The following is a 15,737-nucleotide window of genomic DNA, read 5'->3' on the forward strand; positions in this document are numbered from 1 at the left end:
CCTTGACCATTAGGTCCAGTCGTGGCCAACTCTGGGGTTGCAACGCTCATCTTGCTTTACTGGCCAAGGGAGCTGGCATACAGCTTCCGGGTCATGTGGCCAGCATGACTAAGCCGCTTCTGGCGAACCAGAGCAGCACAAGGAAATTCCGTTTACCTTCCTGCCGGAGCGGTACCTATTTATCTACTTGCACTTTGATGTGCTTTCCAACTGCTAGGTTGGAAGGAACAGGGACCGAGAAACGGGAGCTCACCCCGTCATGGGGATTCGAACCGCCGACCTTCTGATCGGCAAGTCCTAGGCTGTGTGATTTAACCCACAGCGCCACCTGCGTCCCTTATACAAAATGTAGTAGGCTATTAAAATTTACATAAGCACTAGGACAATAACATTATACCAGAATGTATGGGAATATCGTATACTGCTGCTTTTCCCTTTTTTTGCATATTTTTGCTTTTATATGTATCTGTTGTTGTTTTTCTCCCTCTCACTTTTCCTTCTTTTTTTCCTGTATCACTTTATTTCTTTTAATGGAAATTACCTTAATAAAATATAGCTATTTTTAAGAAACCTCTGCCAGCTGAATTCATTTTTCTAACAAATCGTGGTACTGACATCAGTGAGAAGCTGCTGTCTTGAACTGGTTGCCAGACAGCTGGGTGGGACGGACTTGTGCCACTAGGATGATGCTGGGAATCTGGAACACCAACTCCTTGAAATGGGCTAGAATTTGCATTGCCCTGAAATTGTCCCTCAGTGGAGAGAATGGTTAGATATGAAGGATAGTGAAGTCAGCAAAAGGGGAGTCATTAAAACGAACAGAATGTGATTATACTGTATCAGGAATTCCAACATCCTCTTCAGACAAAGAGTTAATGAGGCTCCATCTACTCCACCAAGTCAATTTGAAGCATTTGTCCTCATAGCATTATCTTAATTATTCCTCATCAAAATGATAACACTTCCTACTGTGAACTAACATCCTTATGTAAACAAAATTACAGGCTCCATAGTCCTGAAACACGATCCTTTGTCAAAACTATCTTGTGTAATGGCTCTTTAGAGCCTACCCAATGGAAACACAAACAGAAGCACTCATCCTGCCTTAAGAAGTTTTCAGCGCCGCGTCTGCCATTGCTACCATGTATTTAAAGTAAATTCCCATCCCAAGTGTCGGATATAAATAAATGCAAAACATTTGTTCCAAAGTAAATACAAAAGCTATCTGCAATGTATGGGAAAAAATAATAAAAAATCTTAAGATAGGGGTTGATGAGCAGAACTGTTGTAAATCCCAAAATTCCTTCCTTCCCCTCATCTCTCCCCCTCCCCCTCTTCCCCTTGCACAAACAAATGTCCAATTTAAAATGTCGCATTGATACTGGGAGCTGGTTGGCCTCCCATAAGTTCGTTGTAAGCCACTGATACATTCCAGTTCTCCATTAGGAGAAAGAATTCATTCGGTCCCACACAGGTTAAAGCTGCCACTTCCAGACCTTAGGTTTGGCAACGTTTGTCTGAGTTGCATCTAATTTGATACTCTGCCTTTCGGTCACAAATATCCAATGTAGCTGAACTCGTAGCTGAAATAGGGGTGGGGATATCCAAGGGCCTTTAATCATCTTGAGTGCCAGCTCCTCAGAACCACACCTACAAGATTAAATTGAATTGGATCCTTTTCAAAAAAACATCTACGCTGCTTTCAGATGCCAAGAGAAAAATTACTGCTTAGGCAGCAATTTCACCACTAGCCAATCACAGTTCATGGGCACACACAAACATACCGAGCAGTCTAAAAAAAAAAAAGACAGATACTGTGCAATGAAACATGGAAAGTAAGGGGAAGGGATTAAACCTTGCAATTCTTCTTTTATTATTATTATTTTATTCAGACAAATATTTATTGCCAAAACTCACCAATAAGAACTGGGTGAACTCTGCATAATTTAGGCGCCTTTTCCGATCTTTTCCAAAATGCAGCTGCACAAACTCTGAATCCCAGTTAAAGGGAATATGCTGGTGAATTGTGGTCTGGCCAAAAACCTGCTTAACATCCTCTGGGGAAGGAAAGGGGAGGGGGGGAGAGAGAGGGAGAAACAGAGAGAGAGATGATTATGAAAGCAGATGCAAAAATTGTTAAAAATCTGTTCATTCGATGAGAGCTTGTGCAACATTAACAGATTTTCATTTAAATAAACAATAACTCTGGTTTAACTAGCTCAGAGACTCAGATGTTCTGCTAGGTTATATTTGCACTTGCCTTGTTTTGCTTCCTTCTTTCCGAGTGATGCTGTAGCACAGGGGTCGGCAGCCTAAGACCCATGGACCCCCACCACCTGCTCAGGGACCCACACCGCCCACTCAGTCAGCTCCCGTGTGCCACGCTAAACCAGCGTGGAGCAGGGCGAGGACTGCCTTCCGTGATGCTGGCTGGCTTCCCATTGGATGCAGGAAGCTCCTGCAGCCAATGGGAAGCTGCGCACACCTCCTCCATGCCAGAAGGAGTGCTGGAAGTAGCGTTTGCACATGCGTGCGTGCACACACTCTGGCCCACCACAGCGTCTGCAGGATTGTGAACTGGCCCAAGCCACAAAACCTTTGCCAGCCCCTGCGTAGCATAACACCACAGTATGGACATGGATGCAGATAAGCGAGCAATGGGTCCTCTAACACTTGACAGACCTAACACTTGGCAGTCCTTACCTCACCGACCCATCCCTTACTCATGCTCTACATGAAAAAATTATGTCATTCATCAAAGCAGGGAAACCCACAGCTGCAACTCCCATCACTTCCAACTACTGGCCATGCTGGCTGGGACCAATAAAGAGAGTCTGAGGGTGTCTGAAGGGCTACAGGATCCTCATCCCCACAATAAAGAAACTGAATGCCTCATTTTGTCATCTTGCACTTGAGGAAGACCAGTTTGGAAATGTCATGGAGAACTGCACCATGTAGTCCAGCTGTCACCCAGCACTTTGCCAGATTTATCAAAATGGTAATAATGAACACTATTATAAATACATTCATCCTGCAAGTCAGCACTGGCCGTTCAGATAATTGTGTGTTTTCAATAGGATTCCTAGTGCAGAAAACCTGCCCCTCCCCTGCTTCATATCGCTTACTATTCCAAATTCCTTGCCCTCCAAATGTCTGAAAACTGGCATTTCACACTACCAATTGATTACACACAAATCACTGTTTTCTCTCCTTGTTCAGCACGCATCCCTGAAAACTGCAGTGCGTGTGTTTCCCAAAAAGCGATGCCATAAACTGACTTCAGTGTATCTTTTTAAAATTAGGATTAGCCGGTTTCCTGACAGGGTGCACACTGAATTATATGGTGCAGCTACTTCACCAGAAAATCACCTATTTATTGCTCTTATTGACATCTTGCGATGGCTATGAAACAGGATATCCCCTTTGCTGTTCATCTTTTATATCCTTCTTTCCAACCACTGTTCATGGTTCGCAAACTCCAATACAAGCTCACTAGACTGGTTCTTAAATTTTTCCTTCTTTCTTCACTGGATTCATCACTCATTCATCTAGAATAATCTACTGATCAGAGTCCTTACTCAATGGACATACTGCCTGAATCAAATATAGAGATCACTCATGCCCATGAACCATTTTTACAGTGCTTTGGCTTCAGATTTAACTGCCAGGCCTGGTTCTCATGCACATTTAGAAAACTATCCACTTTGCTTCTCCTCCACTCCTTGCACATTACCAGGAGCTAAGTTATGGTTTGGCTCAGCACAATATGCAAACCCAGACTCACTGTTTGTCTCACTTTAAACAAGCAATGATCCATAACCCTAAACGGCCTTGGCCCAGTATACCTGAAGGAGAGTCTCCACCTCCATCGTTCAGCCTGGACACTGAGGTCCAGCTCCGAGGGCCTTCTGGTGGTTCCCTTACTGTGAGAAGTGAGGTTACAGGGAACCAGGCAGAGGGCCTTCTCGGTAGTGGTGCCTGCCCTGTGGAACGCCCTCCCATCAGATGTCAAGGAAATAAACAACTATCTGACTTTTAGAAGACATCTGAAGGCAGCCCTGTTTAGGGAAGTTTTTAATGTTTGAAGTTTTATTCTGTTTTTAATGTTCTGTTGAAAGCCACCCAGAATGGCTGGGAAAACCCAACCAGATGGGCAGGGTAGAAATAAATCACCACCATCATCATTATTATAGAAGCTTATTCTTGGTTTATTGCTTGTGGTTTGCTTGGGGACACACAAACCATGAGCCTGGATTCACACATTAAGCCAGACAATGCTTTAGCTCCCAGTAGCATAACAGCAGCTCTTGAGAAAGACCAAATTGATCAAGATTTTCCAAATGTGCCCCAGCACACTTGACTGATGATGCTGAGCCCCACTCATTAGGTGTCGTGTGTGAACTGAGCCGTTCTTACACTTACAGATCTCCCTGTACCATTCTTTTGCTTCCTGCTACACTGGTCCAATTGCCAGAAACTAGCTTTTGAAAGAAGAAATGAAAAACATGGTCATCTAAAGCAGGAAGCCATTTTTTAAAAAGCTGCTCATTCCCTGTAGCAGATAACGAATGAAACTGAATCACACACTTTTACTCACCAATTCCCACCCCTCCATTTATTATTTATTTTTTTCAAGTTAAACCTATTAGGTCAGAAATGACTACAACTTGTACAGACACTGGAGAGAAAAACCACCATAAGGATCCAAGTTTACCACCACCTGCAAATGAAAAGTGATGACTTTAAAAAAAAGCATTTTGTGTTGACAACTATATAACTGTAAAAGCCTTGCATGGACTCAAGGCTCTGCGATAGCTCTATGATCTATACATTAACCTTGTTCCAGCACTCCTCCCCAAATAATTATAGTCTGGAGCCACCAGTGAATGTGCTGTGTGCATATAGGATTTTCCTGGGCTTTCCTTGAGTTCTGTAGTTCTAGGACAACAAACACTTGGAAGAGGTAGGACACTTCTCTGGAGATGCTCCTTCTGTGACAGACAGCTGGCATCAAGGTGTCTCATTCCTACCATTGAGTTTTTCCTGGCTTCCCAGAGGCACTTGTTCCTCTACCTGTATGGATTTTTTCCAAGAAGTCAATATTTAATTGTTTTCTGCAGGGGACGGGGGTGGGGAGATAACCCAACCAATTCCCTTTTTTATTATTGAATTCAAGTTCAGGATTATTTTCATATAATATCATGACGTGAGTCTTGATTAGGTAATGAAACTACCCGGAAAATGCCATTTTCTATGCAGCCAAGCAACCATGCTGGAATCTTTATTTTTGAATCTTTATTTTGTATTCTTAAAAAAGGAAGAACCTGGGACTTGACAGAGAATAATAAGCTTCCACCTTGCCAGTACAGCAAACGACTGGCTAAGAAAGGCACAGCTATCTTCTGCTAAGCAAAGAGCACAAGGCAAATTGGAGATTTCATAAGAAGCTAAATTGCATAATGGCGTAAGTACCAAGGTTGCCTTTTCAAAGCTTTTGACAAGGCCCTTTTATATTAATCATTGTTAAGGGTCTGAAGGCAAGGGAAGCGACGCAGTAGAATTAGAGCCGAGGCTTCGAATCCCATATTCAAGGCTGTAAGAAAATGAATACAGAAGAACTGCAACTAAAAATTAAGCTAAACATCACAATTACAGCAAAAGTCATATTATATGATTAACAAATCAATATGGCATTTATAATCTATAAAACAATGCTAACATCATTAACAAAAAAGGAGCAACAACAACAAAAGCTAAGCTCTGTAAAGTTCATACACACACTCTGTTCAGTTCATTAAAATACACAGAAAAAAACACAGAAAGCCCTGGGTAAGCGTTTTAGATAATATTCTGTCACAATCATAACACTATCCCAACTGTTGCCTTGGTCCCATACTCCATGGAAAACCAGGGAGATAATCTGAATCTTGCCGGTGGGAAAGGACATCTAGGAGAGATTGACCACAACATTGATGGGACCAGTGAGAGATTTTATTTTTGCAATTCTGCAAATCTTTGGGGGGGGTGGTGGTCCCCTCTCACTTGGAGAGCCTAATGATATCTTCTTTTTTTGCTGGTGGCAGTGATGCTGTTTTGGCTACATAAGCAATGGCATACATACATAAGCACTGGAAACAGAGGGAACAACACAGATTCTGAACCTGAAAGGTCCATGCAGTCAGCATGACTCATATCCATTGACAGACTTATTGTCCATGAATTTGTCTGATTGCCTTCTTAATCCTTCTAAATCTAGCAGCGATTCTCACATCTTGACGCAGTGAATTCCGAAAATCGTAGGTTGTGTAGAAAAGTATTTTCTTTCATTAGTCCTGATTCACTGAGTGGTTGTAAATATTTGTGTGTGTGTGTGTGTGTGTGTGTGTGTGAGAGAGAGAGAGAGAGAGAGAGAGAGAGAGAGAGTGTTGTCTCTGTATCCACTTTCTCTGCAACATGTATGCATTTTATAAACCCCTATCATGATCTTCTGTAGGCACCTTTTTATGATAGCCCCAATTGTTCTAGCATATGGACATCCTAAGAGCCCTGCTAGATAAGCAAGAGAAATTCTGGCCTTTCTAGACTAGCATCCTGTTCTGCAGTGGTCAACCAGATAGTTCTGGAAAGCCTGCAAGCAGGACTGTGACAGCAATAACACTTCTGCATCCACAGAACAGAGGACCAATTTGGACGCAGTCATACAAGAATTCTCGCATCTCCATCCATATTTCTGTGGGCTTAAGGGAAACTTGCAGCAAATTCTATATATGTCTATTCAGAAATAGCCCCTACTGAGATCAGTGGGACTTACTCCCAGGTATATGAGTATAGGATTGCATCCTTAGCATCACCACAAAGGTCCACACAAAAAATAGGATTTTGGACTCTCTCTGGGGCAGTGTCCAGAACTATGGGCAAACAGACAGAAGGTCCCATATTGAAATGCAACCCCCCCCCCGACTCCTCCCGATTTTAAGCAAAACCACACCCTTTTCTGGCTGTCTTAAACTAGTAGTTACACATAATTCAAGCACTGAAAATTGGGTTGCAAATTGTCAAAATGGGAGCATAGTCAGCAGGCATAATGCTCATTTGTACAGAGCTGGTTTTAAATTCATTTCATCACATGCTACATGTTGACATTAATTTAATGCATCTATTTGACATGCATTTAACATGCAAAAAGTCAAAATGTTGTCTTTCCTTTACTGTCTTGTTCCCCACCCCCCTTAATGGCACATGAGCTGATAGAAGTAAAGAAACAGTTCCTGTCTCAATTGTCCGTTTCATGGTAATGTTGCCCCCATTTATTTTGTCCTTTGCAAACATGAAATCAGATTCTCTACCTATCGGGCAATAAAGATTTTACTGATTTCAGCAAGACAACTCTCGAGATTAATAAGCATCACACATGAAAGAATCCAGAGTTAAACAAACATGGTTCTAATGGAACTTATCTTTCGGACGCAACACGTGTCTATTTGCAGCTGAACCAGCCTGAGATTCAAGACTTTAGCAATGTTGCCGCACAACAGCAGTGGTGGGGTTTATTCCCCCCAGTAGAGGCAGGTCAAATTCCTTCCAAAATTGCAGCTTAGTAAATGGGTCTTTTCTTCCACACCGTCGTCTTATGAAGGATGGTTATATTTCAGCTCTCAGTTAACCAGACAGTGACCTTATACTGTTTGAATTTACTCTCAAATTGGTTCTCTCCCACCTTCTCCATACCTATTTTTTTCTTCTCTCTCTCTCTTTTTAAGTAGAAACGAAGAAAGCAGAAAGCACAATATTTTAGCCATTTGAACAAGCTCCATTCTGAAATCAGTCCTGCTACCTGAAAGTGCTCTCTGTTACCTCTATCTTTCAAAATTGGAGCCATTATAGTCATTCGTGCAAATCCACATTTAGCCTTTCATAAAAGAGTGGATTTTTGACCCAGTGAACTGGAAGAGCTTCTGCGCTGTTCTCCTGATCTTTGACAAGATAGCCCACAACAACAGAGAAGACAATTTCTTGCTGGTGTGAATTTGTATTCCGTTGTTAAACTCTGGATGCTCACGAGTGGTAATTCTGCTCCTGATAGCCTGCACTCTGATGATTCTGAATGGTTGCAACAAAGCCGTACGAAAAACCCAAATACCCGAATGCACTAAGCCCACTTATTGTTACTGAGAGGGGCCTGCCCAAGGAGGAGGGGGAAATTGACCTGGGCACGGTGAACTCCTCCTTGACCCTGTGGAGTTGTGTTTGTGCACATTTTCTAATTGGGCCAGGGGAGACTGTAGCAGCAATCAATAGGAAACTCAGATGATCACCTCCGCCTCAGGTATAAGAGCAGCCTACTGGTGCTAAGCAAAAGGGAAGGTTTTCATTCTCTCCTACGATTCCCTTTCTCCAAGACTGGGAGAAATTCTGTGCTTACTAGGTGTACAGAAGAAGCACTCCCAATTGGATAGCTCCAGGTAACCCCCAGCCCTTAAACAAGATTCGAAGTTGGCCAATTGGCAATTTCAACAGACAACACATTATTAACCTATGCAAAAAAATAAACTGGGTAGCACAATACAGGTATGAGGAAGAGTGCCCACGACTGGGGCCTATTTGTGCCATACTTCTTCACTCCAGAATGCCAGTCCATATGATTTTGGCTGATCATTTCATCTGCTACTCCTTTTTGGCTCCTGGTGCATTAAAAAAAATATGTATTTTTCTGTAGTGGATGTCTGTGGCGGATGTCTGGAACTGCCAACTCACTGGTGTGAACTACAATTTAGTGTTGATCACCTGAGATGTCCATGCTTCCTTAGGATTGGCTTACAACCAGTTTAGAAGAAGGATAGTTCTTCCGAGCTGCCAATTCTATACCTGGTAAAGGCTGAGAGTGGACCTGGCCATCATGCATTCCATATCCATTCTCTACTGGCCAGGAGTAGATGTCTATATTTACTCAACAACAGTTGAATAAATAGAAATTGGATTTCTATTCTCAAAACTAATCACAGCAGTTTAAAAAATGACACTAAAACTAACAAATGACCTAACCAGATCTTACATTATTTCTGCCATTCAGTGGGGAGATTAGAGATTATTTGCCCCCTTCCAGCTCTCCCTCTCTCCCAAAGCATCAGCATTACACTCTAAAGGGTGTTAAGAGAGAATGAGGTAACACGTGTGAGTTGCTTCACACAAGATGGAGTTCCCTGCACATAAAGTCCTCTCCTGCTAGAAACTGCATGCAATATCTCACAACACGTGGCAAAATGCACGCAACTCAATGTTGCTGCATGCGCCCATGAAACACAGGACATCAGCTACAAGCGGAAGTCACTGTATTTCCTACAAGTTAAAACCTCCGTGAAGGAAATTTTGTCATGTGTGACACAGATCTCAGGTCACATAAAGATAACCTGCTCCTACGGCATTCATCCTCCTTTGTTTTCAGGAAGGTTATACAATCCCAAGTGAAGCAACTGTTATCCCACACGCTCCAGTACATTCCCCTGCCATTTTCCTTCCTGCAAAAAGTGGCATCATTTTGTGGCAGGAACGGGAGTTGTCGCACAAGGGCACCAAATCCAATTTAATTGTGCAACTTGAGTTTGCCATTACGCAATTGAATCCTACCTGCAAAATGGCAACATTCTGTAAGTGGCCTCGTTTTCCAATGAGGAGAAGGGCAACACAAAACTCAGGGTGACACTCCATGTATCTATTCACAAAAGTTTATCCCGTAATACATTTGCTTAAGCTGCCAAAATAATCTTTATGGTTTCTGCAGGACTGAACTATTTTCTATTCCAGCTGGTTATTATAAGAACATCGTAAGCAGGGACTGGTGCCTGAGTTTGCTTCCCCCCGCCTCCCTTACAATCCTTCTTCCTTTTGTGTTATGCTTTTCTGATTGTAAGCCTGAGGGCAGGGATTGTCTTATTAATGATCTCTGTATGCTTTTTTTCGATGGTGGGGTAAAAATCCTATTTCTCATTTAGCTATCATTTTCCATTTGCAAGCATTTCCAGCTGGTTCCCAGATCTCTTCTGCCTATATTCACGGATATCCAAATAGGCCAACAAGGGTCGTTCTACAGCCGGCGACTTAACCGCCTTAAAAATTAAGGTAACCCGACAGGCTTTTATTTACTCTGTTTGTAAAATGGAGACTTTGTCTGCCTTGCACCAGCGCTGCAGCGTCTGCAAAAAAGACAATGCAAGTTCCAAGCGATTACTTCTGATGTACGCAAGGCCAGAAGTTGTTAAATTTGCTTTGCCCCTGCGCAAGTGCAGCCCTTGGAATTAAAGATAAAGGTTATTTAAAAGGACTGTTAATTTTTAAAATGTTGACATTTAGACCCAAGCATCTAAACTTTTCTTTATTAAACCATCTAATAAAGGATATCAAAGAACTCTTACCTCTTTAATGAGGCATTAAAATACAGTAATACAAAAAAAGGCAAAACTGTTAAGCCTCTTAAACCCCTGGACTTACATTATCAGCTTTTATGTGCCTGTCAACACTCAGGAGTAAGAAGCAATGGTTTATTCTCTGTCTCAAATTTAAAAGCCAACTAAACTTCCTTCCACCTTCCTGCTGAGATCTTTAACTCCTGGCAAAGAGCAGCAGCTCCATGTACAATGTGATACAAAAGGCTAAGGCAATCTCTATCCGTTGCAAGCCAAAAGCACACTACCATCTCCTGTTTCATGCTGTCTCTAGGAACAAACAACTAAGCCTTCCTTATTTTAAACAATATATGTAGCGGGTAATTTTGCTGAAGGGGGGCTGGGAAGGGTAGGAAGGAAAGTCCTTGATTCTCTGTGTTCCTAAACAGTGGTTTGGGTAAATCAAAAGTCCTAAAACTAGGACTAAAATTAAAAAGGAACTTCTAAAGATAATGCAGATTTAAAAGAGATTGCTGAGAAAAGAGGAAAAGGGGTAGGCTGGCCCTATTTGGGATTAACACAATCTAATGCTAAGCAGTATACTGCAAATATTTAACAGATTATGAAAATATTTACAGTGACCAGCATAGCAACCTAAAAGTGTAGCCAGGTTATACCCAGAAGCTGGATTTCAGTGTTATGGCACAAATCCAACAGACTTACTAAACAAAGCCTAAAAGGAACATGGGAGGTTGCCAAATACCAAGCCAGACCATTGGTCCAACTAGTTCAGTATTGGCTGTACTGATTGGCAGGGGCTTGACAGGGTTACGGGAAGGTTTTTTCCCCTACCTTACAAGGAGAAGCTTGGGAACTTTTGTATACGAAGCATGTCTCAGTCACTGAGCTATTATTATTTCTAAGATATTACACTTATATAAATGCTACAGGGGATACAAAGCATAATTCTCACATGAGAATTTGAAATAAATTGTTCTTATATTGCATAAAAAACCTACGTTACTGGGAACCATCTATTAATCTGGGCCCTGCTAGATCTGAAGAACCATTAACTTTAGCAAACTGCAGAGCAGAACAATTGTAGTGTCTGAACTCCCAGGGGAAACAGCAAAAGATATAGATATATATCTATATCTATATCTCACTGTTGTAGCCAACTAACTTTTACACAGAGCAGACTCACTGAAATTAATGGACCAAATTTAGTCATGGTAATTAATTCCAATAGGTATCCATTAAGGAAACATTAGTTTTAAACACTACAATGGTACCTTGATTGTCGAACTTAATCCATTCTGGGAGTTCTTTCGACTCCCGGAACAGTTAGAAAACCAAGGCACGGCTTCCAATTGGCTGTAGGAGCTTCCTGCGCTCAATCGGAAGCTACTTCGGAGGTTCAGCTTCCGAAAAATGTTCGCAAACCAGAACACTTACTTCCAGGTTTGTGGCGTTCGGGAGCTGATTTGTTTGGGAGCAAGGCCATTCAACAACCAAGATACCACTGTATATGCTTTTTGACCTACAGATGGGTGGCAGAAACCTGAACATAGTGGTGTTTCATGATTGGCTACTATACAAACCAAATGATTGGTCACAGAAAGGGAGACTGACATAAGCTTATTAAGGAGTCTCCGTGAGTAAAAATGGAAGGATATGAGTGGGGGTAGGGGGGAGAGAAGTGAGTGCCACTTGAGATTATTATTATTGGAGGGTGGGGGTTAAAAGTACCCGTATTTTTCGCTCTATAACACGCACCAGACCATAACACGCACATAGTTTTTAGATGAGGAAAACAAAACAAAAAAATATTCTAAACGAAATAGGGTTCATGCTGTGGCCACAGACATGTGATCTGACAGTGAGTTTGGAGTAGCCCAATGCAAAAATCCTGAGGATCCATGTGGATCCATGCTTTGTAACCATGGAGGAGGGAAGGAAGGGGAACCATGGATCCTCTGCTCACGACTGCAGCAGATCCCCACCACGCGCAGGCATTCGCTCCATAACACGCACAGACATTTCCCCTTACTTTCTAGGAGGAAAAAAGTGAGTGTTATGGTGCAAAAAATACGGTATTTACTTTTGCAATTCCTCCAGGATGGTGTCTCAGTCATCCTAATAAAACAACCTCATCTGCCTACATATTAAATTATTTTTTGTATTTCTATCCCACCTTTCTCTCCAAGGAGCTCAAGGTGGACTACATCAATCTTGCCCTCCTCAATTAATCCCTCACAACTGTCCTGTGAGAGAGGTTAGGCTGAGAGTAGGTGGCTGGACCAAGGTCACCCAGTGACCTTACTGGCTGAGTAGGGGATTTGCATCCTGGTCTCCCAGGTCCTAGTCCAACACTCTGACCACTATGCAACACTGGCTCTCAGTGTTGTTTGTGTGTGTGCCAGTCCCACACATGCCTCTGGACCCCAGCTGCCCCCTTCTTCTGTTTTCTAGGACACAGCTCTCAAAAATGTGTATGCTTCCCCGCCCCACCCCAATCTAGCTAACTATGGATTTCTTTCCAAATGCAAGGTATGGTAGAAAATTGGGAATATGCTACTGGGAAAACTGTTTGACAACTAGGTGTACTGGAGGAAGATAGAGATAAGATCTCCTGTTAAATGACTGGTGCATTACTTTTGTCAATTCAATTCTATTGCAATTCTTATGCCATTCTTAATCCATATTATTCCCTAAATTCTGTCTTGTTATCATCTACAAGTTGCTTTATGTTGCTATGTTTTGCCTCAAAGTTCAGGATATATCTTCCACATGAAGATAATAATATGCTTTGAATTAAGCATTATACACCGAAAAACCAAATGAGATTGACTTCAGTGACAATCTTGACTCTGTGGACTTTATCACTGGTTATACTTTATTCCCTGACTCCCTGGGATTGAGCCCTGATCAGATCATCAAATTAGCATCATTTCTTAAGAATATTTCCTGCGTAATATTCCCACTGAATGGAAAGGAGACACTTCAGAATATTTCTGTGCAAGACATTTATTCTGCAGCAAAAGAACTAAACTTTGTGTGTGAGGAGGAAATGCACGTGTATATTTTCAGGAAAGAGCAGAAATATGTAGGCCCTAAGTTAAACCAAAAAAGGTTATGAAACAAAAACAAAAGCTGGGTTTCTCTTTGAGACATTTCTTTATACACACAAAATATACATTTTTTAAAATTAAAAGTGTTTTACAACATCAGCTCCATGAATCCAAGACGTGTCACTTAAACTGTGGGCACTGAGGTATTATTCTTAGAAAACAATTTAGACAAGTGCTTGACATCTGTAGGACTGAATTGCCACCTGCCTAGTCACGTGTCTTGTGTCTGGAAGAACATGCACAAATTACAAGCCTATGAAGAATTTCTGGAAGTGTTTCATTAAAGTTTTTCCTTTTCATTTTTTAAATAGTGACAGTATATTGCATTTCCCAACTTATTAATTTGTTTTATTTAAAGTTTATATATTGCCCTTCATCAAAACTGGTTCCAGGCCAGTTCACCCACTAAAAATGTCAAAACACAAAAACCAGCAGAATAAAACAAAGCAACCAGCAAGATTTTAACATGTCTAAAATGCAGAGGTTTGGGGCAATGTCTGGGTATATCATGGTCAAGCATTCTCCAGTAACACCGATCTGCAATAGCAACATTTAAAAGTCCATTAACAATATAACACTTAAGAAACCAGATAGCTGTAGACTCATAAAGAAATATTAATTTAGCAATATTTCTCACATGGGAGGGAGAGGAAGAAGGGTGAGGAAAGGAAGGAAAAAGCAGGTCTTACCAAAAGTAACTTCTCCTTTCCCAGTTTTGTCAAAAAGTTGAAATGCCACCATGAACAGAGCATCTGGAGCACAGAGGACAGATTCAAACGCTACAAATTCTTGAAAGGATATCAACCTACGAAAGGAAAAAGAAAGCCATTTTTTCCAGCTGCGATCAGCAGAAGAACATTTCGCAGGTAAATAATTTACTTACTATCCCTCATTATATGTGACCCCTCCCCAAATATCACAACAATTTAAAGTATAATACGGTAATAACAAAACAGAATAATCTCTGAAATACAGTTGTACCTTGGAAGTCAAACGGAATCTGTTCTGGAAGTCCGTTTGACTTTCAAAATGTTTGGAAACCAAAGCGCGGCTTCTGCAGCCAATCGGAAGCCACGCCGGACATTCGGCTTCCAAAAATCATTCAAAACCGGAAGACTTACTTCCGGTTTTCGATCGTATGGAAGCCAAAACGTACGAGTTCCAAGGCGTTCGGCAACCAAAATACGACTGTATAGCCATTCTCAATCTAATAAATGTATCAGGATAGCCATGAAACTTAAACACATAATGGCTGACTCAGAAAACATGGAAGAATAGAGCCTTCAGCTTGCACTGAAAAATAACCAAGGTTCCTGCAAGTCAAAGCTCGGAGGAGACTGTTCCGTAACTGGGGTGTTATTGCTAGTCATGAAAGCAACAGGTTGTCTAGTCTCATGCAACAATGGCACCATCAGAAGAGTTTCTGTAGACAACCTCAAATCCTAGGCGAGAGACACTTCTTCAGATGCCCAGGTCCTAAGCCATTTAGGGCTGAAAGGCGCCCCTGCCTCAAACCCCGAGGAGCCAATGGCAGCCAGTATAAAAAAGTGATGAGCTAGACGGACCAATAGTCTGACTCACCATAAATGCAGCTTCCTATTATCCTACTAGCATCTTGAATGGTGGCACAATTGAAATTGCAAGTTTGAAAGTTGCCAAGTTAGTAATTCAAATGCAAATTATCCCAATCCAATTGTCAAGGAGTAATAAATTTTAAAAAAACAAATGGGGTGGAACCACATTTTAGCAACCAAAAAAGTGTTCCGAAAGTTGCCCATCAGATTAATAATTTGCAAAATAGATGGACATGGCAGTAGCTCCTTTGATTTGAGGCAACGTGGGAAAAGGTTCTGCCACTGACCAGATGGATCACAGCGTCATCACTTTTCCACATGCGTGGAGCACATCATCTTACCTGAAGTAATTTTATGCTGTAAACCGCCCTGTGTTCTCTTGATGAAGGTCAGTATATAAATTACATAAATAAGGTAAGTGATACAATGCGGCGTTACGATAACAATTCACACCATCATTTAAGCAATAAAAACAAGATGCTAGCATCTATTTCCTATGAAAGTTCCTTGAGTTGTTGGAATGTATGTGAGAGCTTCAACAGCTGAAATCTGCTGTTACGGATGAAAATCATATTTATGCAGGTTTGGGTAGAATTTGATTAATGAAGATGCAGGCCCCAGAGCCTTTGCAATGCAGATTTGTGATATTTCAG

The 15,737-nt window shown here is 41.6% G+C and overlaps 1 protein-coding gene across 2 annotated transcripts in view; it reads right to left on the bottom strand.

The window, feature by feature from the left end:
• The window catches only part of SLC25A13 (solute carrier family 25 member 13), a 110,205-nt gene that overhangs the window by 57,457 nt on the left and 37,011 nt on the right, over positions 1–15,737 (bottom strand). For both annotated transcript variants that reach the window (XM_083705280.1, XM_083705279.1), the window contains 2 exons: positions 14,200–14,315; positions 1,918–2,057 (listed from right to left, as the gene is read on the bottom strand). In XM_083705280.1, coding sequence (XP_083561406.1) covers positions 1,918–2,057; positions 14,200–14,315 — 256 coding nt within the window. The remainder of the gene's footprint in view (positions 1–1,917; positions 2,058–14,199; positions 14,316–15,737) is intronic.

Source organism: Podarcis gaigeae (genome assembly GCF_964106915.1).
Source record: "Podarcis gaigeae genome assembly, chromosome: 12".
NCBI classification, from domain to species: Eukaryota; Metazoa; Chordata; class Lepidosauria; order Squamata; family Lacertidae; genus Podarcis; species Podarcis gaigeae.